At 43.1% G+C, this 26929-nt stretch overlaps 1 protein-coding gene across 1 annotated transcript; it reads left to right on the top strand.

Annotated features, from left to right (window-relative positions):
- Positions 1-350: 350 nt before the first annotated feature.
- On the top strand, positions 351-21475 carry VPS18 (VPS18 core subunit of CORVET and HOPS complexes). The gene is made up of 5 exons (XM_065635717.1): positions 351-499; positions 6161-6302; positions 6474-6565; positions 7279-9149; positions 9888-21475. The coding sequence occupies exons 1-5, from the start codon at positions 409-411 to the stop codon at positions 10614-10616; spliced, it is 2925 nt and encodes a 974-aa protein (XP_065491789.1). The 5' UTR covers positions 351-408; the 3' UTR covers positions 10617-21475.
- The last annotated feature ends 5454 nt before the right edge of the window (positions 21476-26929 follow it).

The following is a 26929-nucleotide window of genomic DNA, read 5'->3' as shown; positions in this document are numbered from 1 at the left end:
ATAATCACAACAACAGCCCTTAACCACTCTTTAGTACTTCAGAACCCCAGCTCTCAATTCCTATTTCGTGACACGGAAGCCGGGTTCTGGTCTAGAAAGCTGGGATAACCTTGCAGAGCAAATCTAGCACAGTTCACGCACAGCCTTACGCTGCATCCCCATATGCTTTGCCGCAATGATAATCTCAGCAATAAAGGCAACAGCTCACCACCCCCCGCCCCACTTTGGGGGTCACCCCACCCCTTCCCTCAAGGCGACTCCCGCCCCGGCGGAGGGGCGGGGCCGGGCGGTGGCGCAGGCGCAGTGCGCGCCGGGCGGCCACGTGACGCGGGTCAGCTGAGCGTTGGCGGAAGTGGCGGGCGCGGGGCTGAGGTGCCTGTGGCCGTTGGCAGGTGACCGTCGGCGGCCATGGCCTCCATCCTGGACGAGTACGAGGATTCCCTGTACCGCTCCGCCTCCGTGCAGCAGAGCCGCGCCAGCGTGGGCATCCCGCACTCCGGTAGGTGCGCGGCGGCGCCCACGCAGCCCTCCGCCCGCGCCGGCCCCGGGGGCAGCGCGGCCCTGAGGCGACAGCCAGGCCCTGAGGTTACAGCCAGGCCCTGGGCACGTCGTGTCCCCCCCTCCGCCCAGGGAAGGTCTAGGCCCGTTGTCCGGCCGGCTGGAGGCCTGCTCCCCCCCAAGTAGTCCCTCTGCGGGGCCTCCGGTGCGCGGGAAGCCCCGCTACGGGTTTCCCTGCAGGAAGGGGGAGGCAAGGTGGCAGCTCGTTAGCTGGGGGCGGGCTGGGGAGTGGGGCTTGTCAGGCTGAGGGAAATGCTGCCAGTAAAAAGTGTATCACTGTGTATGTGGTGTAGTATTCAGCTGTGGTTTGTTTTTCCATCATTTGCTGTGTGAAATGTTTTGACGCAGGGGACACTCAATTCCTGATTAAGCTCAGGGGTGGTGCAGGACATCCTAGCAAAACTGACGTGCTGGTTATCTGTGGGAAGGCTTCATAAGGCCATACCTGCCTGTGCTGTCAAGTGGCATGTGGTGGAAACCTGTGTACATGAACTGGCATGCCTTTGTAGTCATAAGTTATAATCACACCTCAGCACTACTCAGTTCAGAGCTGTGATAGTTCACAGAATCACAGAATGTAAGGGATTGGAAGGGACCTCAAAAGATCTTCTAGTCCAATCCCCCTGCCAGAGCAGGAACACCTAGATGAGGTTACACAGGAAGGCGTCCAGGCGGGTTTTGAATGTCTCCAGAGAAGAAGACTCCACAACCTCCCTGGGCAGCCTGTTCCAGCGTTTCGTCACCCTGACTTAGAAGAAGTTTCTTCTCAAATTTAAGTGGAACCTCTTGTGTTCCAGCTTGAACCCATTACCCCTTGTCTTACTGTTGGTTGTCACCGAGAAGGGCCTGGCTCCATCCTTGTGACACCCACCCTTTATATCACAGAATCACAGAATATTAGGGATTGGAAGGGACCTCAAAAGATCATCTAGTCCAATCCCCCTGCCAGAGCAGGAACACCCAGGTGAGCTTACACAGGAAGGCGTCCAGGCGGGTTTTGAATGTCTCCAGAGAAGGAGGTCACCCCTCAGTTGTCCGATATCATGTCATCAGCTTGCTTCCTTTTTTTTTTTTTTTTTTTTTTTTTTTCCTCCATCCTCTCTGAGGAACCCAACTGTTATGGCCACATTATTCTGGCTGTGTGCACAGTTGTACCTCCATGGAGTTAGTTTCCTAACCCAGGGGCAGTTTACCAAAGGCGTCATTGTTTGGAATGTTTCCCTTAGGCTGACTACATGAGGGCAAGGTTACTACTGAAAAGGATTACCAAGAAAGCAGTCTTTATCACTATTAGACTTTTCTGTTAAGATCTGTGAAGCTTTGGTATACTGCAGTGTCCAGGGAGGTGTACAATCAATGTAAAGTAACAGTGCGATGACCAGCCAGTTGTTTCTTTCATGTGCGAGAAAGTGAACAAATGGCAAGCATATACTGTGATAAGTTCAAGGTTTATTAGGTTCAATAACTGTTCCTTTTAGATGACACCTCACAATGTTTTTTTGAGTATGGCAGGGAAATGCAGATTATGAGAGGATTCTGTTCTGCCTGGTCTTGTCATGGTAGCACCAGCTGCTATGCAGAGCTGGTATTGTTGAGTTACAAGTTTGGAAATGCATGGACGCATTCTTTCAAGATTTTTCTTTGTATAGCGTTGCCCACTGTTAACCTTTGGGGAAACCAGGTTGTGAGGTTTACATATGTGCTAAGAATTGATGAGTTATGTCATATTATGTATATTCCTGAGTATAAATACACAGACAGAATTTCTCTAAGTACTGAGGTAGGTATGTTCCCCGTGTTTGTTTTAGCACGTGTAGTTATTTTGTTGTGTAATGTTAGATAAAAAATAATTGTCCTGAGTAGGTGTTGTGCAAAACGGTGTTGGGACAAGCTGTATTACCGAAAATACATTTTCAAGGACTCAGCTTTTCTTCTTGGCTGCCGCAACACTGTCTTTAGTCATTACTGTCTTGCAGTTGAGAAATCTGCCTATTTGCTGACAACTGATCTTGGAAAATGAAGTTTTGGAAACTACTTAAATGCAAAGGCACAGCCTAATCAGAATTTTAATTATTCTTAAATCAAACTGCACTGGTAGTTTTAGGCAAAACTGAGGCTGGTAGAAGTTGTGGGCAATCTGAAGTGTAAACAAATTAATTTTGGAAGAAGATGCAAGTAATAGTTAACGTCCTGAAAGAAATCCTAAAAGTTAAGTTGGACATTTTGGAAGATGTTAAAACTTATTTTTCTGTTTCAGTTAGTTGTTCCCTGTGCTTGTTAAACTGCAGGTGCTGTTTCTTAAAGTTTTAGGTAACCAAGCAGTGACTGTTGCCAACCTAATGTACTGCTGCAGTGTAAACTTGAAGTAATACAGTTCCAGCATGATAAGACCTACTTTGACTCACTAGGTATGACTGGTGTTGGTGTGCTTAGATCTTTGAACAGATTAAAAGCATTAAGGAAAAATGCAGATTTATCCAGAAGTCAGAGTGGGAAATGCTGCACTAGAATCTTGCCTGAACCAGAAGTGGCACATTGGGGTCAGGATGAATGAGCAGGCTCTTTCAAAGGAATGCATGTCATAAAATAGACATGTCCTTTGTATAGAGAACTGTAAGCTAAAGAAGTGCATCCTTCTCCTGTTATGGATGCTAGCTAAAATTCCCCTGTTAGTGATGATCCTACAGTTGTTATAATTTTAATGCGTACAGTCCTAAAGAGCCCTGAATGCTGGAATCCAACCCACTGGCCTGAAATATGACTGAATAAAAAAAAATCCCAAATTCACCCCAATTCAAACCCCTTCCCTCTTCATAGGTGCTGGTTGCTCCCTTTCCTTCTTATGTTTGGGTTTCTTTGCTGTCTCAGTCAGCCTTGTTTTGCTTGTTTTGCAAAAAATTCAACATTGCATGAATGAATGTGACTTGATGATCTGTTGGTATGTGGGTTTTTCCCATCAGAGTAATCCTTCCTTTTTATATATAAACACATGTACTTATATCCGTTGGTTAGCTGTGACATTGTGTGAGTCTGCAGCTTGGGAGTTTTGTCTGCATGTTTTGAACCACAGTTCATACCAGCAAATTTAAGCTGTGGTGTTGCAGCTCCTTAATGTGAAATGAAGGACATATGTTTTGCTTAATTGTAAAAATCTGGAAGGAACGCACATTTGCATAAGTGGGTAATGATTAAGATGTGGATCGATGTGTAAGAAAAAAGCATGTGCTGAGCAAAAGGCTGCCTACTCAGATTGTGGTTGCTTTGTCTATTCCTGTGTGAGCATCTTTCATCTAAAACAAGAATCCTTTAAAGATCCTGTTAGCTCGTCTAGTGTTGAGGTAGAGGCAAGGAGAAGGCTTTGGTAGAATAGGCAATTGAAGGATTTGTAGTGTTAACAGGCTGCTTTCCACTACTACATTGGCCTTTTCAACAGCAATATGACTGAATTTTTCAGGATAATTTGGAGGAGGTTGTAGGTATTGAGTGTGCTTTGAAGTGGTGCTGTGAGTCACAGTCTAGAGAATGTGAGGCTTATGCTCTTTAGGATGGAAGCAGTTTGTTTCCCTGAGATACAATCCCAGGTTTCTTTTTTTCTTTAGTTTGTATCTTCTTAGCTACTTTGGTCTAAACTTGCTCTAGTTCCTTTTGTTTTTAATCTTCCTGTCAAGGCTAACTGCTTGCTTTAGAAATCACTCAGAGGTCGAACAAAGCAGATGGGTTAACCTAGCAATGTATCAATCTGCCTTGCATTCTAGCGTGAGGTAGTGGGGTCAGACTGAGATGATCTGCTGTTTTCTTTGTCAGAGGGTTATGTAAGACTTTGTGTGTATGGGAAATTCAGTCACTGGGAAAACGTGTCTCATGGGACATGGATGAAACTTTGTGATAAGATCTGTTTGTGGATACACAGATGTTCCAGAATTTTGTTAATGAGTATCATCACTTGGTTTTGGTTTTATATGAATGCCTTTTTATTTTTCAGTTCACTGGCATATCTCAGCTCTTTTGTAGTTTTTTGCTTCCTCATAGCAAAACCATGAAGAGTGCTGTCCTCATGTAGAAATGGAATGGTATGATCTCTGCAAGTCCCATGTTTTTTTGGGTGCAGAGGTCTACCCATCTTCAGTGAAAACTAAATCTGTCGTGCTGCTTCTCTGTGCTGCCACATGATGTTACAGGTTTACCTGTCTGGAGTTTCAGTTGGTTGGCCGCTTGTTTATGGCTGGGCTTTTGCCATGACAACATAGCCAAAGGAACAAGTCTCAGAGTTTGAACTGCGTCTTGTGCTTTGCCCATTTGCACTGAAGATCATAAGAGCTTTTTTAAGCAATAGATTTCTAAGATCTACATATCTATTTATTAACATATTTCTGCAGAAGTATGTCTCTTCCCTCAAATCAGACCTTACTTCTCCGTTCCCTGCCTTTCCCACCTAGATCTCTTTCATAAGTAATCCCTCAACATATCTTCTTATGGTTGCCACGTTTCCCAAGCTGGTTGGGACTAAACTCTCTAGCTGAATGCTTAGTTGCATGTGCTTACTTGCTGTAGTTGTACACACTCCCATTTTCAGTTCATTGATTTGTCAGGTTTGCTTGGCTGGGCTTAAAACTCAACATGTGTCCCATAAGGTGGGCATGTCTTGTCAAACTTCAACCTTTAATATTAACTTAATTGGGCATTTCTTAAGATTCAGGCATGGTTTTTGAAAGGATCTGAGGATTAGGTTAGTCTGACTCCATCTTGGGATTTGCCATGAAACAATAAACCAATCTGAATGGGTTTTGGCTCAGGAAGCAATTTATGCCAAGATTGGTGCATTGATTCAGCAGTCACCAGGTCTTGGTTATTGTTTTGGTTCAAATAAGTAATTCGCATGCCTTCCAGCAGCAACTGGAAAGTTGCAATTAGGATAGTGTTATTGTTGGTAAAACAGGGTTATGGTAAAAGCATCATTGTGACTTCCAGCTGTGTTTCATGCAGCAAGTAATCCAAGGGACTTCTCTGTATGATGAAGTCTGCTGTGTGGTTACAAAGAAACTGACATGGCTTTAAAAATAGTTTCAGCTTGTGAATGCTGGATGTCAAGTATGGTAGCTCATTCAATTCCAACATGGAATAGGAAAGAAATATATTTCAATTAGTGCCACAGTGGTCTCTTGGATAGCTTGTATGGGAGTGTCAAACCAGAGCCCTCTTTGTGTCTTAGCAGGCATTCTTTCCTGTCTTGAACAAATAAACGATCAATGAAAGAAAACAAATTACTTTGATTCTACTCTCATTTTCAGCTTTTTATGCAGTTTATGTGACAGTTCTGTGGCTTCCCCTGGAATTCTATGTGCTTTCAAATCAATGCTTGTGACAAATTTGCAGTTCTGTGACAAGACAGTAAAGTGTACTACTACTTTTCTTTCCTCTTACACATATCTATGTGACTGCTGCTCTTGATGTTCATGCTCCATGGAGTGTATTCCCTTTTCAGTAAAACTCAGAGCAGGTGAAGATCCTTATAGTCTTTTAGGTTAGATTTTGATGTAGTGTGGGGCGGTTCTTGTGGCTTTTTGTGTTGCTTTGTTTTTAAGTGTTCCTGTTCTTTCTCCAGGATATGTGAACGCACGACTGGAGAAGGAAACACCAATATTTAACAAGCAAAGGATTGATTTTACTCCTCCAGAGAAAATTAACAGCTTAGTGGTCTCCTCTAATCAGCTCTGTATGAGCCTTGGCAAAGACACGCTTCTCAGGTAATGCTGCCAGAGACCTGAAGTTATTGCTTGTTTTCCCCAGCCTTTTTTTAATTAAGTTGCTAAAGAACTTACTGGATAAGAAGCCATGAGCCCAGTATGGAAAAGAGTAAGCAATTACGCCTACATGAACTTCTGTTAGAAGCATGCTTTCATGGTTTCTCTTTGCAGGATTGATCTTGGGAAGCCAGATGAACCTAATCAGGTAGAGCTGGGACGCAAAGATGAAGCCAAAGTCTACAAGATGTTTTTGGACCACACAGGTGAGGCAATAGACTATATATATTTACAGATGGTGGTTGGCTGCAGATGCAATTGAATGTGCATAAGAAGCACTGGTGAAGGAGTTCTCTTTCTGCTCTGTCATTAAGGAGAACAGGTGGTTCTTCTGTGGGCAGGACTGCAATGCGCAGGGGCCCTGCCTACTGATTTGCCCCTGTGCTATTAGGAGAACACTCGCTTGTTGCCTTTGAACTCTCTGAAATGAACACATGCAATTAGACTGTTCTGAGCAAGGCTGCTAAAACCAATAAAAGGAAATGTTTGCCGTCACCATGTGCTGTATGTGTTTATATAAGAATATTTAAAAAGGACTACCAAACATCTGCAGCCTTGACTGATTAAAAAAAAAAAAAACAACTTTGGAAAGAGATGCTTATATCTGTCACCAACTGCCAGGGATAGAAGAGAACTCTGGGAACTATTTGTCCTTAGAATGCCTATTGAAACAGCAGAATACCTTCTCGCTGAAGCATCTGGGACTAGTAATTTAAGTTTGGAACATATGGACTGCCATTCTGATCCAGCATGGAAATCCCCCACGTTCCTATGAATGCCTGGGAAGGTCTTGGATTAAGTATGTTGATACCAGAGCTTATCAAATGTGAGGATTAGAAGCCTCAGGAATTTGGCTTGCTTAGGTGTAGTCTTAATTTGTTCTCTCCTTCTCCTTCCCAAACCCTTCTCCTGTTGGCAGGCTCTCATCTCTTGATTGCTCTGAACACCAGTGAATGCCTTTACCTGAACAGAAGTGTTCAGAAAGTGCGAGCACTCTCCCGCTGGAAAGGCCACTTGATTGAAAGTGTGGGCTGGAACAAATTTCTTGGTTCAGAGACCAATACTGGCCCTATCCTGGTGGGGACAACCCAGGGGCAGATCTACGAGGCCGAAATATCTGTCAGCGAGGGAAGCCTCTTCAGCACTAATCCTGACCAGTACTTCCGCCAGGTCTACACTCTGGAGGAGGAATCAGGACCTGCCCCAGTCTGCTGCTTGGAGATTGAACGAGGGATAGAAGGGAAATTTTTTATTATAGCTACCACTCGAAAGAGACTCTTCCAGTTTGTTGGCAAAGTGCCTGAAGGGACAGAGCAGCAAGGTTTCAGCTCTATATTTGCTCTGCATGCTGACCATTTGCCCAGCTTCCGGGAGTTTCCAGCCAGTTTTGGTTTCAGTGAGATAGCCTTTTACACCCCAAAACTGCGCTCCAACCCACGCTCCTTTGCTTGGATGATGGGAAATGGTGTTTTATATGGTACATTGGATTATAGCCGTCCTGATTCAATTTTGAGTGATGAACGGGTCTGGGTTTATCCTTCTGATATTGATATAACTGTGAACAAGCCAATATCCATTGTGCTTACCCAGTTCCACTTCCTGTTGCTGCTGCCTGATCGGGTGAAAGCTGTATGCACTCTGAATGGGCAGGTTGTCTTTCAAGATCTGTTCCTGGAGAAGTTTGGCTTACTGACACGCATGATCAAAGATCCCACAGTCCAGCAGATATGGATCCATACTGAGAAAGTAGTGTTCCGCTACCACGTCCAGCGGGAATCTAGAGATGTGTGGAAGATGTATATGAATATGAACAAATTTGATTTAGCCAAAGAGTATTGTAAAGATCGTCCAGAGTGCCTAGATGTTGTGCTAGCAAAAGAGGCAGAGCACTGCTTCCAAAACAAGAGGTATCTAGACAGTGCCAAATGTTATGCACTGACCCAGAACTACTTTGAGGAAATTGCTCTTAAGTTCATTGAAGCGAAGCAAGAGGAGGCCCTGATGGAGTTTCTGATTAAGAAGCTAAGTAACCTAAAGCCTTCTGAGAAGACGCAGGCAACTCTGCTGACAACGTGGTTAACGGAGCTGTACCTGAACTGGCTAGGTATATTGGAGGGAGATCCCTCACAGCGAAATCTCTATTTGGATACACGGGAGAAGTTTCGCACTTTCCTGAGCAGCCCTAAAAACAAAGACTGTCTATTTAATAACCGGGCATCTATTTACGAGCTTTTGGCAAGCCACGGGGACACAGAGCACATGGTCTACTTTGCAGTCATCATGCATGACTATGAGCGCGTAGTAGCTCACCACTGCCAGCATGATGAGTACGATGAAGCTCTAAATGTGCTGTCCAGGCACAGAGATGAGAAGCTGTTCTACAAGTTTTCTCCCGTCCTCATCCAGCATATTCCAAAGAAGGTAGTTGATGCTTGGATTTCTATGGGCTCTAGACTGGATGCCAGGAACCTCATTCCAGCCCTCGTTAACTATAGCCAGAGTGCCAGCACCCAACAGATCAATGAAGCCATTAGATACATGGAGTTTTGTGTCTATCAGTTGGAGGAAACCCAGCAAGCCATTCACAATTACCTGTTGTCTCTTTATGCTTTGTGTCGGCCGGACTCGCTGCTATCATACCTGGAGCAAGCGGGAACCAACCCAAACAGGATCCACTATGACCTGAAGTATGCATTGCGCCTGTGTGCAGAGCACGGGCACCACCATGCATGTGTCCATATTTACAAAGTGATGGAATTATATGAGGAGGCTGTGGATCTTGCCTTACAGGTATGTGTGTCTGTGTGTGCATACTATGATATATAGGAATGTAGTTTGTTCATGTTATCTTGAACAACCAAACATTGAGAGGAACTGGACAGACTCATCAGTATAGGAGCTGTGTAGCTAAGTCTAGGAAGAAAGACCTGTCTCTGTTAACATACTCTGTGCTTTCACAATTGTTTTATGTAGACAGCTGACTGTGACAAGCCATAATTGAGGGTAGAGGCATGGAAAGTACAAGGGGGAGTAGTGTCTGTCTTAAGCTCAGTCTCTAACATAAAATACCTTTAACATATCTGCATTTATGCAAGACTTGTGTAGCTATTGTTCAGAATTCTAATTACTTCCTATTCGTATCTGTGATAATTATCACAGAAGAATGCCTTTGTCAGCTAAGTCTGACCATCAGGGAAATGTTGGAATTTTTAGTGTTGGCATTGTTATGTCTTTGCTGAAATGTGTGGCCAGCAAAGATACTGTAACATGGATTTGCCCTGATTGTAGTGCTGGGCTTTGTTGTTCTCTGCTGGCTAGCAAGTGAATCTTCAGGGAGGAATACTGGTGGAGAGGGGAGGTGTTTGACATGTAAACAAGGAGCAGCTCAGTAGTGTGGCTCTAGGCAATAAGGTAGCAAGAGAAGTTTTCTGTTAATGTCTCCTATAATGGACAGCAGGCTTTGAAGTGGAATGGTAGATAAACAAAGAGGGAGGTTTAACTCAGTACCCTTGTCTGTCCGACTTCTAGGTGGATGTTGATCTTGCCAAGTCCTGTGCAGATCTCCCCGAAGATGATGAGGAACTCCGGAAGAAACTCTGGTTGAAGATTGCTTGCCATGTTGTTCAGGAAGAGAAGGATGTCAAGAAGGCAATGGCCTGCCTCTCCAGCTGTGCCCTGCTGAAGATCGAAGATGTCCTGCCATTCTTCCCAGACTTTGTCACTATTGACCATTTCAAGGAGGCAATCTGTAACTCCCTGGAGGACTACAACAAGCACATTGAGGAGCTGAAAAGGGAGATGGAGGAAGCCACACAGAGTGCCAAGAGAATCCGAGAGGACATCCAGGAAATGAGAAATAAGTATGGCTCTGTGGAGCCTCAGGAAAAATGTGCTGCTTGTGACTTTCCACTTCTAAACCGCCCTTTTTACCTTTTCCTGTGTGGTCACATGTTTCACTATGACTGTCTCCTCCAAGCAGTTTTCCCAAACCTTCCTGCCTATAAGCAGGCAAAACTTGAAGATCTTCAGAAGAAGCTGGCAGCTACCAGTCAGCCTTCCAAGAGCCACCATCGTCCCAAGGATGCAGATAACATTAGCTCGGGAAAGGGGCAGCAGAGCCGGGAGCAGATCAAAGCTGACATTGATGACATTGTGGCAGCAGAATGTGTGTACTGTGGTGAGCTGATGATCCGGTCCATTGACAAGCCTTTTATTGATCCCCAAAAGTATGAAGAGGAGATGCAAAGCTGGCTGTAGTTTTCCAAATCTGCAACTGTCAATGCACCAGTGGTTTTGTTTGCAACTTGTGAAGCTTCTGTGGTGGGAATATCACCTCCAGAAGCAGGAACACAGTGGCTTCTGTGGAACTCTAAGGAAAGAGTAGTTGGGTCTTGTTATCAGGATTACAGTGAACTAGACTTGAAAATGGGGAGATACAGCTATGGCTAAGAGCTTGAATAGTTAGAGGTAACCTGCTGGAATATCTTTTAGCAGATGTTTGCTCCTTGCAGTTCTTCTGAGGTTCTCAGTGTGAAGCTAATGGAGTGCCTTGTTGACCAGAAGGAACTGGGAACAGCCTGTGGTTTGTCTTCGCTGTTGTGTGGTACTTGTTTTGGTGAAGACAAGCTTAAAGGGAAAGGTAGTGAAGAACACTAAGCAGTGTAGTCTTCTTCACTTTCAAAACAAGAATTGCCTTCTGTTTCCTTTTTGCTCAGAGTCTATAACCACATACATAGGCAGAACATGAAAGAAAAAATGCGCTTGCATATGTATTTTGTAAACAACATGCTACACAAATATATGTTTCTGCACAATGTAATATAAGAATGTGTGTAATTCTCAAGCAGAAGTGTCTCATAATACACTTCAGTCATTTGCCTGCAGTTCAAGGTGTGTAATTCTCATTCCCACAAGCTTTATGGACAAGCCCATATGCTTGAATTGTCTCTAGGTACTCCTCACTTTCTTTCTGGCAATACTTCCTAGCCTGCTCACTCTTGGTTTTGTCTTCACCCCAAACTAAAATTGATATATGCAGTAGTAATGTTTCAACTGAAACTCTGCAAGCAGGAACACAGCCTGTATGTATTGTCCTGCTGTGGTCCTCCAAGCTGCACTTAACTAGACTAGAGATCTAGTCGTAGGTTCCCTCAAGGGTAGACTACAGAAAAGTTCTGTTGGTGTGAAATTTGCTTTGCCATTTGAAGCCAGTACATTGTGACCAGGCAGTCTTTTTACTTCCTGACAGTATTTGATATGTTCTGGAGATGGCTGAGGTCAGTGCTGCTGTCTGTTGCTCTGACTTGGAAAATTCTTCCCAGAAGGTGGCAATCCCTACATTGTGGGTGGGTGAACAGACAATTTTCTTTAGTGCTTTAGCAAGGATTCCTTGTTTTATTTTTTAAGAAACTAAAATTTTAATGAAGTTCTGCCATTTGGGACTGAATCACAAAGGTAGTAATTGGCAGAAGAATGGAATGATCTAAATGAGAAATGATGATTCTTGTGATTAAGGCAATAGAAAATACTGTCTCCTGAAAAACCTCTACGGTTCTCTCATGCGAATGTATGTGCTTGTCTTGAGTACCCCTCTCAACCTGCTACTCACCCTGTTCATAGGATTGCAGAAATGGGTCTTCACATCATTGGAAAGGAATTATAAATCAGTTTCCTCTAGGAGCTGACCTAAGAATTTTGATAACCATTCAGAGCTCCAGAAGAACATCCATGCTTTTGTTGGGAGCTTCAGCCTGGAATGAATTTTATCTATGTAAAATGTCATGAGTAATAAAAACCAGACCTGACAGTAGGAAGACCTGAGGTTTTGAAATCCTCTTTTCATTGTTGGAGCCATGGGATAGGCAGTCTCATTACCACCTGGTAGTGTTTGTTACTGGCTTATGAGAAACCACTGCTTTAGTGGTTCCGTTGAGCAGTGGTTCAGAAACCCGATGGGCTGTAGTTTTCTTTGGCTCTGGATAGCCTTTTGCTTTGAATAAGTCAGTGGGTCTGCAGAAGAGTTTGTGATGAAAACCAAATGTGATGTCTTTTGAAGTTCAGCATTAAACCTGTTGTAACTGGCCACACCTGAATTATCATCTGTCCATATAAGTAGTGTGGTATTTAAGGTTGTATATGTCATTATAAAGCAACAGTAGCCCCCCTCCCCTCCAACCAGTTTCTGGTCAAAGGCAAGTGGCTGTTTTTCTGCTCTTCAACAGAAACATGAGTAATAGCTCATTCTTATGCAGGGAGTAATTTCAGGTTATTTATTTTCTTTGAGATTTCTTAATACTTGTTCCATTGCTTTACTTTTGGGTTTTTACAGGATGCTTTCCTGGTCTGTTAGAATTATTATAGTCCTCTGTTATTTTCCTATTAGCACTACCAGACAGTTGCATCAGTAAATGTTTCTGTTGTTCTCTGAAGATTAGTAGTATTATTTGCTTATAGACCACTCCAGGGAGATCTGCTTGTCCATAATATTGGAAGAAGTGTGTGTCTGTAGGAACTGGGGCTTAGCAAAACCCCTCAGGTCTTTGCCTGAGATGGGGTGGCAGGGGAAGGCACCTCAAGAACCGATTCCAGTCTTAGGTATTAATATGTCACAGTTAGCAAAACTAGAACTGGGTATTTTTTTAAATGATTAGTAAGCAACATTCTCTGATGGATGTAGGCTCGTGCACTAAGCTATGTGTACCACAAATCTCATGCTTCCTCACCATTGTTAACCGAAAAATCTTTCAGATTGTTCACTGTCAAGGCTGTGGAGAGTATTAACGCCTGCGAAGACTCCAGCGGTGCTTAAATGACTAGTACTAGTAGTACAGGAAGCTACATAAAGATACCTTCTGAACTTTCCTTACGTTGTCACATGCTTCGAAAGTTTCAGTAACCACTCACCTGTGCTTCTTGGCAATTTTGCAGTATCACTCAGTGAAAAAGCTAGGAGTTTTTTGGGGAGATGGAGGGAAGTGACCTGCTTACTGTTGTCCCATAAATCTAATCTGCAAGATCTCTTCCTCTTTGTTTTCAGAATACCATTTTTGTCTTTTCTCCTTGTAATTTCCACACAGTTACATTTTAGAAATCAGTCCTTTGTATGTTTTTTCTAGCTGTGAATCAGCTGTGTAGCAGCTGTTAAAAATGTTGTGGCCTTGGGCCTTGTCCTTGCCTGTGTGAATAACCTGTGCCATTTAGCATAATGCAGCTAGAGAACAGCATAACCAGAAGGCTGCATGGAAGCCACAGCCCTGCTTAACCAGAACAAATACCGGTAGCTAGATTTACGCTGAAGAAACGCAGTTGTGCAGGCAAGACCTAAAGCAAACTTATCCCTACTACCTCACCTCTCCTGGGCTTCAAGCAAGGGACTGGGGAAATGCTGTGAGTTTTGGGAGACAACCGTGAGTGTGTGTTATGGAAGACTTTGTAGAGAATTTTGGTATATGTTGTTGGAAGCAGGTAACTGAAATGCTGAGAGCTCTGTGCTGTGTCTACTTTCTGAAAATATATGACTGAGCTGGAAATATAGTAAGGCGAATTCTTAACAAGCCGCTAGATGTCATTGCTGTCTATTTAAATACTGAGGTTTGCTGCAGAGAAGCAAAAGGTGTTCTGGAGCAGGAGGAAGAATGGTACAAAACAGTGAGGTTCCCAGTGCCTTTGAGGGGGAAGAGTGGAAACAGACCTCTAAGGTAGTTATTGGAAGCAAAGATGCTAAAAAAATTGTCCCTAACTAAAACGCAATTTCAGTTCACAGGTCACTGTTTTTCAGATTTTATCAGGAGCTGGATATATTCTGTTAACAAATGAGTATCAGTCCTCTTTTGTTTAATTGCACTCCAGTTTAAATTCCTACAGATCTAGCTGATTTAGTAAACTGTAGAGAAAGCATCCCTGGGCTTGGAGTTGAAATGTCTGGTGGCCTTGGGTCTGGCCATTTTTGCTGCTTCCTCTTCACCCTGTCCCAGCAGCAGAGATGGTAGAAGTGAATGTGAGCCAGCTCCTTAGTTGCCTGAGTTCACATTTAGTGTATTTTGTTAAAAGCAGCAGTAAAGTCGGGTTTGTAATTTGATATTGGACACCAACTTGTGTGAACAGAAAAGTTAGCGTGTTTGCTTTTGCCTCTGAGCTGTGGGGTCATAATCCCAATAAAGAGGCAAGTGGGAGTAGGAACATTTTGTACTTCATCAAAATTAGATGTTGTAGTTTGACTCAGACTGTAGTCATGTGTTAGCATGTAGTTCCCATTTACTAGTGCTCTGTCACTGTCAGTATATAGACTGTCTATGTTTACAAGTGCAAATACTTAGCTTCTAGAGGAATTGATGGGAAGTTTGTTCCTTTAATCACTTCATCCAACAACTCTGTCCTGAGCTGTGGGAAGAAAGACTGAAAACAGGCCTCCTCCTTGCAACAAGTGTGCTAAGCTGGAATTTGAGGTTTGAAATAGACGAGGCTTGTAGAATTTTTGATTTTTGAATTATTGTTTTTATTCAAACAGATGAAATATTTTTCTCCAGAACAGATAGAGTACCATGTGATTCACTGTGGTATGTGTAGCATTTATGAGAGTATCTTACAGCATCCTCAAAGCAGAGAGTGGTTTGCCAGGATCTCCTACCCTTTTGTACATGGGGAAGGGATACCCTAAAAAGGAGAGTGAATGATGGGTTCTATTAAATAATTTGGCTGGACTTTATATATCTGAGTTCAGAGAGCTTAGGGCTTGAAAGTGGAACATTACAGGAGGGCCTTAAATTTGTAGTGGGGTGTGTATGGGTTCAGTTCCTAAACTATTTGCTGTCTGTTATCATGCCCAGTCCAGACTTTACACCTTATGAGCCCTCTAGGATTTGAGCTTCGTGCCCTTACTGTGACTTGGGAGCCTGATGATATTTCCCTCTCAACTCAGTGTTTGGGTTTTTTCACTCCCAGATCTCATGGAAAGGCATCAGGCTACTTATTTGGGGGTATGAGCTTCAAAGCAACCTGGCCTGCAGCTGCTTTCAGGTGGAAGGAGGGAAAAAGGTTAAATAAGCTTGTTAGATCTATCTGTTGAAAGTGGTTGGGATGGTGAGAAAAAGGGGCTCAGGTGTTTCCTCTCTAATGGCCAGAGGTACTGGAGGCAGCTTGAGTAAGGCTGGTTGCTTAGGAACAAGGAAGCTACGGGAGCACTCTAAGGTTGCAAGTACAGCTAGAACTGATACAGACTTTTTGTCAGCTCTGCAGAAGATGGTCTCCAACTTGCAGAAAGTCAGTATTGGGTTCAGACTTCCTGGAGTGCTTCATGGCCCCATGATGATGGTTGTAGATTTGTTTTAATTCTAGAGCTGCAGAGCTTGGTTGGTGTGGGAATAAGCACAGCTGATTTGTCTGTACAACAGCAGGGTGTCTCGCTGCACAGAGATTTCCATCATATGCTTCCAAACACCACATAAATACCTTTGTTTTATAAACATATAGGGTGTACCCACTGTGTGTCAGGTGGTAATTTTGGCATTTTCCTACTTTGCAGAGGTTCATATATTCCTGCTATGCTGCTGTGCTAGCTGTAGGCTGAGTTGTCTTCAGAAGAGGATTTGATCCAGCCTTTTGCTTGTTTAACACGTAGCTTGTTTGCTTCATCTGTAACTGAGAATACTACTGATAGAGGTTTTTGCAATGAAAGTGTCCAGGAGAAGATGAACCATAGCCTACCCCCTATTTCGTGCTCCATGTTGAATGGCTCATTGTAGTGGTGGCTTATATGAAAGGATTGAACAACTGGATTGGTATCCAAAAGCAGGTATTCTCCGCTTTGTACAATTGGAATCCAAGTGCTGGTCACGTGGCATGGGACACGATCTTCAGAACACAACCTGAACTTGGAGGCTGCTGAACTCTCCTTAAGCAGGCATCTGCATTTTCCAATTAGTCAGTTATTCAACAGTCTTTTTTCTCCTTGTGTGTACATACTGAATAGATTTTTTAAATAAATAAATGATTACTCCAGAACAGGGTTCATAAGAAAGTTGTTCCTATCTATAGATTTTCTTTTATTTTCTCACATTTATTAAAAACAAGGTGCACGGTGTGGTTTTCTCTGAGAGTAGATCTGGCGTGTTTTGATGTCTAATGTTCCTCTTTTCACGCACAAGGATGTGCATATTGGACCAATGCCTTTGGATGAATTAGAAATGTTGCAGACAAAGAGGAACACAAAGGCTGCTGTAGTAGCTTTTTAAGACTTTACTCTACAGACTCTGCATGACAATTATTAGCAGCTGCCTTGGCTGGTTTTGATCGCTGCTGCGTGTTTTTCCCCTACATGAACAAGATACTTATTCTCTGGTGAAGAAGCCTGTGAAGGTAAGGGTACTCAAAAATTGGTGTTTGGCTAATTAACATGGTTCTAGCAAAATAGCTGTTGTCCAATTTTTCTCACAGTAGCTGTCAAGATGACGTTAATATGTATAGCTGATCTAAATAAAATAATATTCCATGTGTAGCTGAACTGTATGTTGCTGTCCTTTAAAACAGGACCATAAACTTAGATCAGCTCATGCTGTTTGAAAGGGCTGAGCAGGATGTTGCTGGGTGAGGAAGAAAGAGTTGAGGCTTATTCTCCTAAATGTCCCAATTTTTTGTTTGATACTTGCATGTGTGACACAGCATGACTGTCTCAGAGCAACATCTGCATTTGTGTTACAGTGGTACATTCTGCTGAGCAGCCTTTTGGGGAGAAAAACGCTTCCTTATGTTCTGCAGTCTGTTTCAAACACTTGCCTGCTTGCCCAGTTTATGAGAATGGAATAACTAGGACCATGTCATCTTTCTGCTATGTTCTTCTGAAAGGTTGTTTATGGTAGTCCTCAGTATGTGCTTCGAAGACTTGCAGTCACAGAGTTTTCAAAGCAAAAAAAATTTTAGTGCAGGAAACAGCTAATGAAAGCAGAACATACTCTAGGTTATTGTGGAATGGGTTTTAGTTTGTTTTCAGTCTGTTGAAAATTCTTAGTGGGAAAGTATAACCTCTAAAGTAACATTTTTTTATTTCTTTCAGCTCAGACTTAAAGAATACATGAGGGCAGAAATGTTATCTTCTGTGAGCTTGAGTTGAGTGAAAATCAGTTAATGTGAACACAGGATATCCTATCTTGGTGGAACAAGGAGGAGTTGGAGAGTAGGACAGAGCATACTTTGTATTCGAGAGGGTTACTGCTGTATGACCAGCTCTCCTAGGTGCTGCTGAATGTCATATGTGCCTTTTAGGTGCTTTTATTTCCTAAAAGTATGTTGAAATACTCAGGGTTCCTAGAATGCTCTTAGGTGCTTACACAGCTGAGTCACTCCTTAAGCGTCAGCAGGACAATTAAGTGTCATGTCTTTGGATTAATGCCACCTCTCCCTTGCCCAGTGTGACTGTTCAGAGCTGTTCAAGCAGCAAAGTAATAGGATGACTGTTTTAACAAAGTTTGAGATTAAAATTTAAAGAGATTGCCCACAGTAGCACAGTCGTGTTGAAGAACTGAGTCTGGACTTTTTTTATTTTTTCGCTGCTTTTCAAGTGCCACAAATGACATCTGAAGAGGATTCGGCTTTTCATTGTGTCCCCTTCGGTCTGACTAATACCATTAGTCATGGGAGGCTCAAGAAGGCTGGATAAAGTATTCCATTGACAAACAGCTATCTGATCTTGCACAGATGAGACCAAGTTCTTCCCGTTTCAGGATGGGGTCACACAATATCCCCATTTCAAAACAAAACCAACCCCCCCCAAAAGCAGTGCAGCAAATCTCTCTCTTCCAGCTCTATTTCTGTTCCCTCTCTGAAAGCTTTAAGCTATCTAATTTGGGTCACAAACTATATGGAACCTTTGAGTTTTGGTAGCAGTCCAAGTTGGTAGCCTACAAAAAGTTACTGGGTCCGGATGCCTGCTGTCTGTGGGAATGTAAATGCAACTGAACTAGCATGTTGCAGGCTGCAGCTGTTGGATGGAGATGGCAGTAATGTCCTCAAAATGCTGAATTAAAAAAAAAAAAAAAGTTGTTGGATTTGAATAAATGTGGGTGTTGCTCTCTGCTCTAATGTAATCTAGTATGTATCAAAGTGACCCTTTTCCCTTAATAGCAGGAAGGAAATAAGATCTGTATCTCTTGGGAACACGCTTCTAAAACCGACTTTCAGTTGCATCCCTCTGCCTCCTTTGAATGGTAAAGATTCACGTTCTTGCTTTTTAGTTACAGCAGCTTGGGTATTGGATCACTGGAGGATGTTGTGTTTCTGTCAGTGTCTCATTAACATCTTAGCTTGGGTGTTGGTGCCCCTCTCCCATGTTCAGGTGCTTAATAAGGATTCTTATCACCCTAAAACAGTTACTTTGGATCCCAGCCCAGGATGCGTGGGCATGGGCAGCATTTGGGTATTTATAGGGATTTTTACTTCCTTCTTTTCTTTGGGCCGTTTTCTTACTACACAAATTCCTTGTTCCTTCCATGCTCCAATAAATGCAACACTCCCAGGGTGGTGTCTGGGTAGTAGATGTTATGTATGTACCTTCCCAGCTGCTGAGACCAGTGTGAGTAGCTATAAACAGCAGGGGCCTGCCAAGCACAGGAGGAAAAAAAAAAAGTCACTGCCCTTTTCACCGGTTTCCATCTAGTTTGGAGAAATTACTTAGCCCTGTTGATTCATTGTATCATTGTTAAACTCAGATATCTTGACATCTCAAGCAACATTATAATGCTCTGAACATTCTTCTGGTTGAAATTGTCCTCTGGGTCTATACAGAGTGGAAGGAGGGCAGACAGCATGGATTGGATCTTTTGAACAGTACAGTACTGTTGTTATTTTGATTCATTCTTTGAAAGGTGAGTCAACAAAGTCTGATTGTTACAGAGGTCTTTACAATTACAACTTAAACTTCCGTCTCTTACTCTCTGGGTACTCATGGTAGAGAAGGACAGCAGCAGTGGTGGTCACTTTACAGCTCCATGTGTGCAGAGTAGCTCAAAGCGTTTGCTGACCAACCAGCCAGCTGATGATGGGAATCCAGAGCAGCAAATTCCCCTTTACTTTCCCTTGATGGAGGCATTGGCTGGGTTTCTCTGTTCTACCCAGCTGCAGTTTCCCTCAAAACTTGTAAGAATCTGGTAACTTTAAGTCTCTGCCTCACCCTGAAATTCACTTGAAATCTGTCAGTATGTCTCTGTTGGGACCTCAGCACCTGTAAGTCTGATTTTAAAAAAGCTTTGTTTCTTTTGGAAGCCAGAGGAATAATGTGAATATTATATCTAAGCTACTGTAATCGAGACTTGGAAGGTCTGTGTGGAGTGGAGCAGGACCCTGAATGCATGGCTGGAGAAGGAAAACCTGCAAAGGACATATTTTGAGCATTTCTTATCAGAAGGCACTAAGAGACTACATTAGGAGCCATTACTTGAAAGAGTCTGTAGCATCCTCTATGTCTCATTAACAGATGGTTCAAAGAGGCAACTGTGGAAATGCAAACTCATGCATGTTTGTGCTTGCTCCGCTCTGCGCCTCTCCTGGCAGCACTCGCTGGCATAATCTGTTGGAAATTAACCTTTTGCTTGAGGTATCATTACAGAGGCTGGTGTAATTCATCCCATTGCCTGTGACAAATCTGTCTCCTCACCTCAGAATGGCAGAGAAGCACTGGGTGTAGGATCTCACACGACAGGCAAACTTTCTTCTCCTGCTGTAAGTTTTTCTGTGCTTTCATTGCCAGGATTGTCGGCACAATCCTCTACCCCAATTACCCATTGATTAGGGCTTCTCTGGTAATCTGCCAGATGCAGGTTTGTTACCAACAGATGGCAGAAAGCATTTGAGGTAATGAGAGAAAGGATAACGATTGCTGATCTGCATAATAATCAGCTTGTGAACAGGTTTCATGATTTTTTCTGTGTTTCCACTGGCTCAAAAATTGCACTGTTGGACAACCAGGCACCTTCTCTGCAGTTAAAAAAATACTAATGGAGTAACCCATTTCTTCCAGCCACTGTTAAGATTTCTGAAGATACATATACTCTCCGCCACTGACAGATGAAGATTTTATCCAGCGAGTCTAAGATTGTGCCCAGAGTGCTAGGAATGAACATACAGTCTTCTTACAGTCAAGACTTGTAACCAACCAGTGTAGTCAGAAATACTTTCCCTTCTCTCTTTTCTGAGACAATTTTCCCCAGCTCTACCATAAGGCAGGAAGATCTTCGACCCCCTTGGACCACCATCACCTTTGCACTGTCCAGTGCCTAATCTGAAAAAATGACTTTCCACTTCCATGTGCGTTGGAGTTCTTCAACCCAGTTCTGCTGCTTTGCACATTGAGGCAGCCACATCATTGCCACTTACAAGTCTACAGCTAAACTACTCTGGAGTCCTTGCAGGAGGAAGTCTTCTCTGCCATACTCTAGAGCAGAGTTACCGAAGTTATCTACCTGAGAACTCTCTGGTTTCCTATGCTATGTAAAACCTGTAGTATGGATTTCTACTGTTTGAAACATATATGCATTTAGACTGTTTCTATTAGTAACTGTCTATATGAAACAAGTCATGTAACACATACCCTAAAATAATCCTGGTGTCATTCGCTGTGAATTTTGGCAAAGGGTTTGGGTTGAAGAACTTTCTCAAAAAGTAGCCTTGCATATATGCAGTATGTGCCAATGCTGAGCAGTTTGCCATTTATTCTGCAGGAGGGATGGTAGACACAGTGGATGAATTTCCATCAAGCCCCTTTACTTTGTGAAATCCCTTTCTTTGTTCAAGATCTAAATGGAATTTTTTGAAATTTGGATTTGATTCCACAGAACAGTAAATGCAGACGATTTCCCTGAGAATCCTTTCTTTCTACGATAAGTGCTGATAATACAGCAGCCCCCTGCCAGTTCTCTGGAAGGATGATGTTTATCACAATCTCACCTGTATCATGTGCGGTCATGCGCTTGTCACTAGTAATTTTAGTGTCTGAACCTCACAAGGCAATTGCTATCTTCTGTCAGTGTGTTGCAGCTGTATAATCTGGAGAAAAGGGAGGATTTTTATTTTTGAGCTTGTACTCTAAAGCACAAGGCTTTACTGTTAGATCTTGATGCTCTGCTACAGATATTGCTGTTTGTTACAGGATTTTCCTGTCATTAGCCTGGTTTCTAAGAATAAAATTTCTAAGATACCTGGGCATCTGAGTGCATGCACATTTATTATATCCTTTTTTTTTTTTCTGTGTCTGTGTTTTCCCTCTACAATTTCTGAATGTATTTGCCAAGTGTAATCTTATTTGACACATACATATAAAAGATACTGACTTTGTATAAATTCCATGAAAACAGGTGATGAAGAGTGGCTTTTAATCGTGGCTCCATAGGCAACACCCATGGTGTATGCTCAAAGTTTGAGATAGTAGAGAATCCATGTGAAAGAAAAATCGGGGAGACTGTGACCAGAGGAACTTCATCTGACACTGGGCTTCGTTAGACACATGTGAGTCCAAATGCTAATTCATATAATAGCCATCTTCTCTAATTTGACTTCCGCATCTCTTTGTGAGAACTACTTACATTAGTTACTGTGGAAAAAAACGAGCTCCTTGTATTTTTTTGAGGTGATCTAGGGCTGTTCTAATTTAGCACCACCACAATGTTACAGACTATCCTTGTAGGTGCCGAGACACTTATTAACGTGTTCTGTTTATTTTCTGGGAAGAGAACGGCTGAACCATTTCCTACGTTAGAGACACTGATGTTTCTAAAGAGACATGGGCCCTTTTAATCATTCTGTTGAGCAGGTGACCCCTGATTAAGTTGGGTCTTGCCTAGAAGCCCTACAGGGAGGGAGGAAAGCCTGAGGCAGAGATTTCATGTGAATCTGAGCTGGCGTTCATTTCTTCTGACTTATGGATGACAACAGTGGGCCACAGACCTGACAAGGAACTATAGAGAAGGAAGAGGTGGGAAAAGGGAAGAAGGACTTTGATCTCTTGGTGATGGTGAGCTGTTTAGTTTACTGTGCCTCAGGCTGCTAGGAGTTTGAATATGTAAAGATGTGTGTTCCTAAGGCAGGATATCTCTTGGTGGAAACAATAATAATGACAAATGGGAGTCAACTGCGAGACTGTGTGTATCCTGACAGCAGCATGCTGGGTGAAAAACAGACTTCTTGGAACTGATCAGAGTGTAAGTAAAAACAAGTGTGTGTGCAGGGGGTTTGTTTTTGTTTTTTATGTTTCTCCCAAAGAGCACTGTCTGTTAATACTTTTTCTTTGCTGGTCCCCAGACACCTGCCTGGTGTAACTGATTCCAGGGTAATCAGCAGACTTCAAGGTGCAGTATTGCGGTGAGGGTAACGATCCTCTGCCATGGGGAACTGAGGGACACTGTGGCAGGACGGCTGCTTTGAGTCTGCACAGGCTGCTTGGGAGACAGTAACAGCAAAGGGCAGAGCTCTTCGTTGGCCAGCAGAGACGGATGAGAAGTGCCCCTGGCTCTCAAAGGGAACTTCTTTAGCTGGGTTGGAGATGTGTGTGTGAGGAGGGAGGCTTTCTGGTAGAGGAGCTGGAGTCTGGACTGTGTCCATCTCCCCCCACCTCATTAATGTTTCTAAAAGACCGTTGCATTTGTTAGCTGGTAGAGCCGAGTTACCTGACTGCTGGCAGAGAGTGATGCTGCTGAGCTTGGTTCCTCCTGAGGGAAGCTGAGTAGGAAGGTTCCTGCTGCTGAATTCCCAGAGACCACATGTAGGTTGAGGCTGTCATACTAGTTAAAATGCTTCACAAGGCATACTGGAGTTTCTACATCAACGTTTTAAGTCTTGGAATGGAGAATGATGGTTTATTTAGGGGACAAATAGAGTACAGAAGCAAAAGCAGAGGGCCTTTCGTGGTTTTAAGAGCATCCCTCTCCCTAAGTTTCCTCAAAAGTGTTCTCAAGTCTGCTATGCAGTGTAATGTCACTTCAAGTCCATACAAGACCAAAAATGCTGCTCTTTAGGAGGTGAAACAGATGCTTAAATGAATGAGTCTGTGTTGCTTAAGGGAGTGTGTTCAATGAAGCAGTACCCAGAACCGTTCTTGCTGGCAAAAGTGAGGCCAAGCTTAGAAGCCACTGAGCTGCTGTTAATAGTTCTTCACAGTTATTTTCTCTCTGCTGTTATCACAGCTTTGACTCCTGGCTTGGATCCATCTGGTACTACTGTGTACCTCCTGTGTAAAATGTCCTGGGCAGTCTTTTGCTTAGACAGCAGAGAGGTGCAGGGTTTTATGTTCGAAAGCAGTTGTTATTGATTGCAGTATACCTAAATGCTTTCTCTGGCCTTTGTCTCTTGCAAACAAACATAACCAAAAGGAGTAAGAGGGATTAGAGGATAGGTAACTCGCATTTCTATGTCTCTGCTTATCCAGAGTGCTGCTGAACACTTGTGTTTGCTGCTGTGAAATTGGTGCTCAGCACTTTTCAGAAATAAGTTGCAGGGTTTTTGTTCTTTATCCAGTACACCTGCTTCCACTTGCTTCCTTCCCTCCTATGGAAACCCTCACCAATGCCACTTTTAAAGCTTCAGAGAGTCAAACTGCAGCAAAAGCATTGCCAGTGACTTCACAGAAAATAGTGGCTGGCACATGACATCTCTAATTCCTTGTATTGCTTAACTAGTCTGAGAATGCTGAGCTATTCATTAGCACACATAACAACAGTACTGCGTGGTACTTCAAAGAGGGAATTTAAACTCAAACAGTCCCACTGAGATATTTTATTGCCTTCAGCTTGAGGCCCTTTCTCCATAGTGAAGATGCCTGGCTTCACAGGGGCAGGTTGCTTTATTTACAGATGGCACACTTTTAATTAATCTCTAAAGGGACTCTTTCATAGCAGCCGCAGCTTAAGAGTGAATCCAAGTGTGTTTTGCATGTGTTGTGGTGGGTAATTCTGAGAGAGGACCGCACACTTATAGAGGCTAATTTTTCTCTTTAATAGGAGCTAGGAAGCATTGCAGCCATGAATGGTGTAAGTTTTTGGGTCCCCCATGAAGCGTTCCACTCTAATGTACATCCTGAGTCTGGGCCAGGCCGTGATGAGGCAGGACACTTCAGAAGCCTCTTGGTGCTCAGAAGCTCTGTATAAGTGGTAAGAACTGCAGAACAGGGCTGGTACAGCTAGCATATAGGCAGCAGATTAAGCTGAGATGGCTGAACTGATTAGGATCCCCAGCTGTTCTGTCCCTCTCCAAAGTTGTTCCCTTGCAGTGGCGTTGGCTGGGGAGGATCTGAGTAGATGAGAAAAATCAATGCTTAGACTCTTAGAGAACAACTTTTAATCTCTTCTTGAGCCAGGCAGAACAGCTCTGCTAAGTAGGATTGAGGATCTGGTGGGACGAGCATCTTATTTCTCAATAGTTTACAGGAGATAAAAAAATACCACCATGAAGTTAACTTGGATACATGATGGTGGTAGAGAAGCTGCTGTGCCTTTTTACCAGCTGATCCTGCAATGGGGATGCTGCTCCCCACTCGCAGGGGACATGAGGGGTGGTTGCAGGAAGGGGATTTCTTCGTAACTATCATGGTTTAATCTGCCAGCATGTATGAAAAATGCCACAATTCTAGTTTTTGCTCAGCAGGGCTCTGTTTCCTGCTCTCAGTTACCTGACCAAAGGAAAGGCTGGAAGTCTATTTTTAACTGAGTATTGATTTCCCCCCCTCCCCACCCTGTTTCCTTAGTGTGATACAGAGTGAAGAATTCTTCATGCAGTTGACACCTTTTTCTCAAAACTGATGCAGACCAGAACCAAATAAAATAGCTCATGATAAGTTGCTATTTGCTTAATGCTTTTATTCTTTGAAAGTGTAAAAAGCTTAGTACATCTTTCTGGTTCTGACACTTGCCTGTTCTGTGGTCTTTGAGTTAAGTAATGTTAGGATGATACCTGTGGTAGATGGCTGTGTGGCTATTTCAGACTCCCAGAGGAAACGGCAATGTAAGACAGGCTTATTTCTGAGTCAGAAAAAGCTCCCTCACCATGTATATGAGGGGGACAAGGAGAGGAAGGCTCCCAGAGAAAGCGTGTTGGAGATTTTCTGTGTTTTTCTGTCCTCTGCCTGGATTGCTGCCAGAGCTGGTGATGGAATGAGCAGTGCGACAGATTAAAGTTACACTAATCCAGATCATCCAGAAATGTGAGACTCCTAATCATGCATGGGCAGGCCAGAAAATTAGAGTCTTGCCATTCTTAAAAAGAAAATACTTTTTTCCTGATGTTCCACTGGGACTGTCATATTGCAATCCAGTGACCTCACTGTGAGCACCTAGTAAGTCCTTGGTGGTTTCTTGCTGCTCTTGCTTCATGTCTTCATTTCCAGGAACTAAGGAGCACTTCAAAGGCTGCAATCTAGGGGCAAATCACTTCTTCAGTGTTTAATAGATCAATGCTGCTGCTTCCTTAGATGTGTGGCATGTTTGCACCTTGATGAAGATGTGCTTAAGTCTTTGAAAATTGTTATTCATAAAAGCAACAGCTGCAGTTGCTATCTATCTGCCCTAAGCTACAGACCTGGGAGCTCAGGGTGGGGATATGTTGCTTGAGCATTATCAAGCTATTACTGTCACACAATCTCAGACAGGCTGGACCTGCACAGTGCCTCTGAGGAAGCTTCCATGGGCAGCTTTGTTTCGTAGTTTAAAAAATATGCTGTGATCAAAATAATGTTTGCCTGTGTTGGAATGCCACTCCAGCTGAGCTTCCTTTCCCTGCCCAAAATACAAGCTTATGGTCAGTTTTCTCTGTTTCTCTTTTTACTTGAGTTTATGCTGGTCCTCTTCTGGGGGTGTTTTTCAGTATTACAGCAGTCCATAGTCTTGTATGTTCTAAGATATGCCATGACTGACTTTTTTTAGTCTTTTTTCAATCTCTCTGGTAGAACTATTCTCCCTGGCACACAGAACAGTCTGAGCTTCAATGTGGGCTGATGCTACAGGTGAAATGCAATTGTAATGAGTCAAAATAGAGGAAGGGGAGATTCTGCTCTGAGGATTAGGTGCACTGGGAATGAATAACTGCATGCATATACAAGAAATAGCAGGTATACAAGAAATAGCAGGTATACAAGAAAGTGCTTCACTTGTGGTCGTGCAAGTTTCTTTAGCAGACTGTATCTCGTTTCCCTTCTTATAAAAAGCAGCAAATGCACTTCCACCAAAAATCTGCACACAAGCAGTTAACTTTCATTTGACTCTTGGGTACAAAAAAAAAGCAGTATCACTGTGAGCGTAGCTTATTGATTTTTGCCTGGGAAAAAGAGCCTTCATAGAGAAGTAGACTGTGATCTCTCTTGTCAGCTTTCATAAAATAGAAATAACTACAAGAGCAAAAACTGTAGGACAGCAATGAAAGAACGTGGTGTTCCCACATGTATGTTTGGATGTTGCAGCTCAGGTATGAAAGGTGAGGTCCCAAGGAAGAAGGCTTCAAGGCCTTCAGGCAGTCTTGCCACTCAGAGAGCAAGCCCCTAATACCGTGACACAAAGAAATCCTGACACTTAAAAAATGAGGTTCTGCTTTGGGCCTCCAGCATT

This window comes from Caloenas nicobarica, chromosome 5 (genome assembly GCF_036013445.1).
Source record: "Caloenas nicobarica isolate bCalNic1 chromosome 5, bCalNic1.hap1, whole genome shotgun sequence".
Taxonomy (NCBI): Eukaryota; Metazoa; Chordata; class Aves; order Columbiformes; family Columbidae; genus Caloenas; species Caloenas nicobarica.
The sequence above is the reverse complement of the archived record's forward strand: the minus strand, read 5'-3'. Positions and strand labels throughout refer to the sequence as shown.

Coding starts and splice junctions, on each gene's coding strand:
- VPS18 (XM_065635717.1), top strand. CDS start 409: ATGGCCTCCATCCTGGACGAGTACGAGGATTCCCTGTACCGCTCCGCC. Junction 6,566..7,278: donor GATGTTTTTGGACCACACAG/GTGAGGCAATAG, acceptor TCCTGTTGGCAG/GCTCTCATCTCTTGATTGCT. Junction 9,150..9,887: donor CTGTGGATCTTGCCTTACAG/GTATGTGTGTCT, acceptor TCCGACTTCTAG/GTGGATGTTGATCTTGCCAA.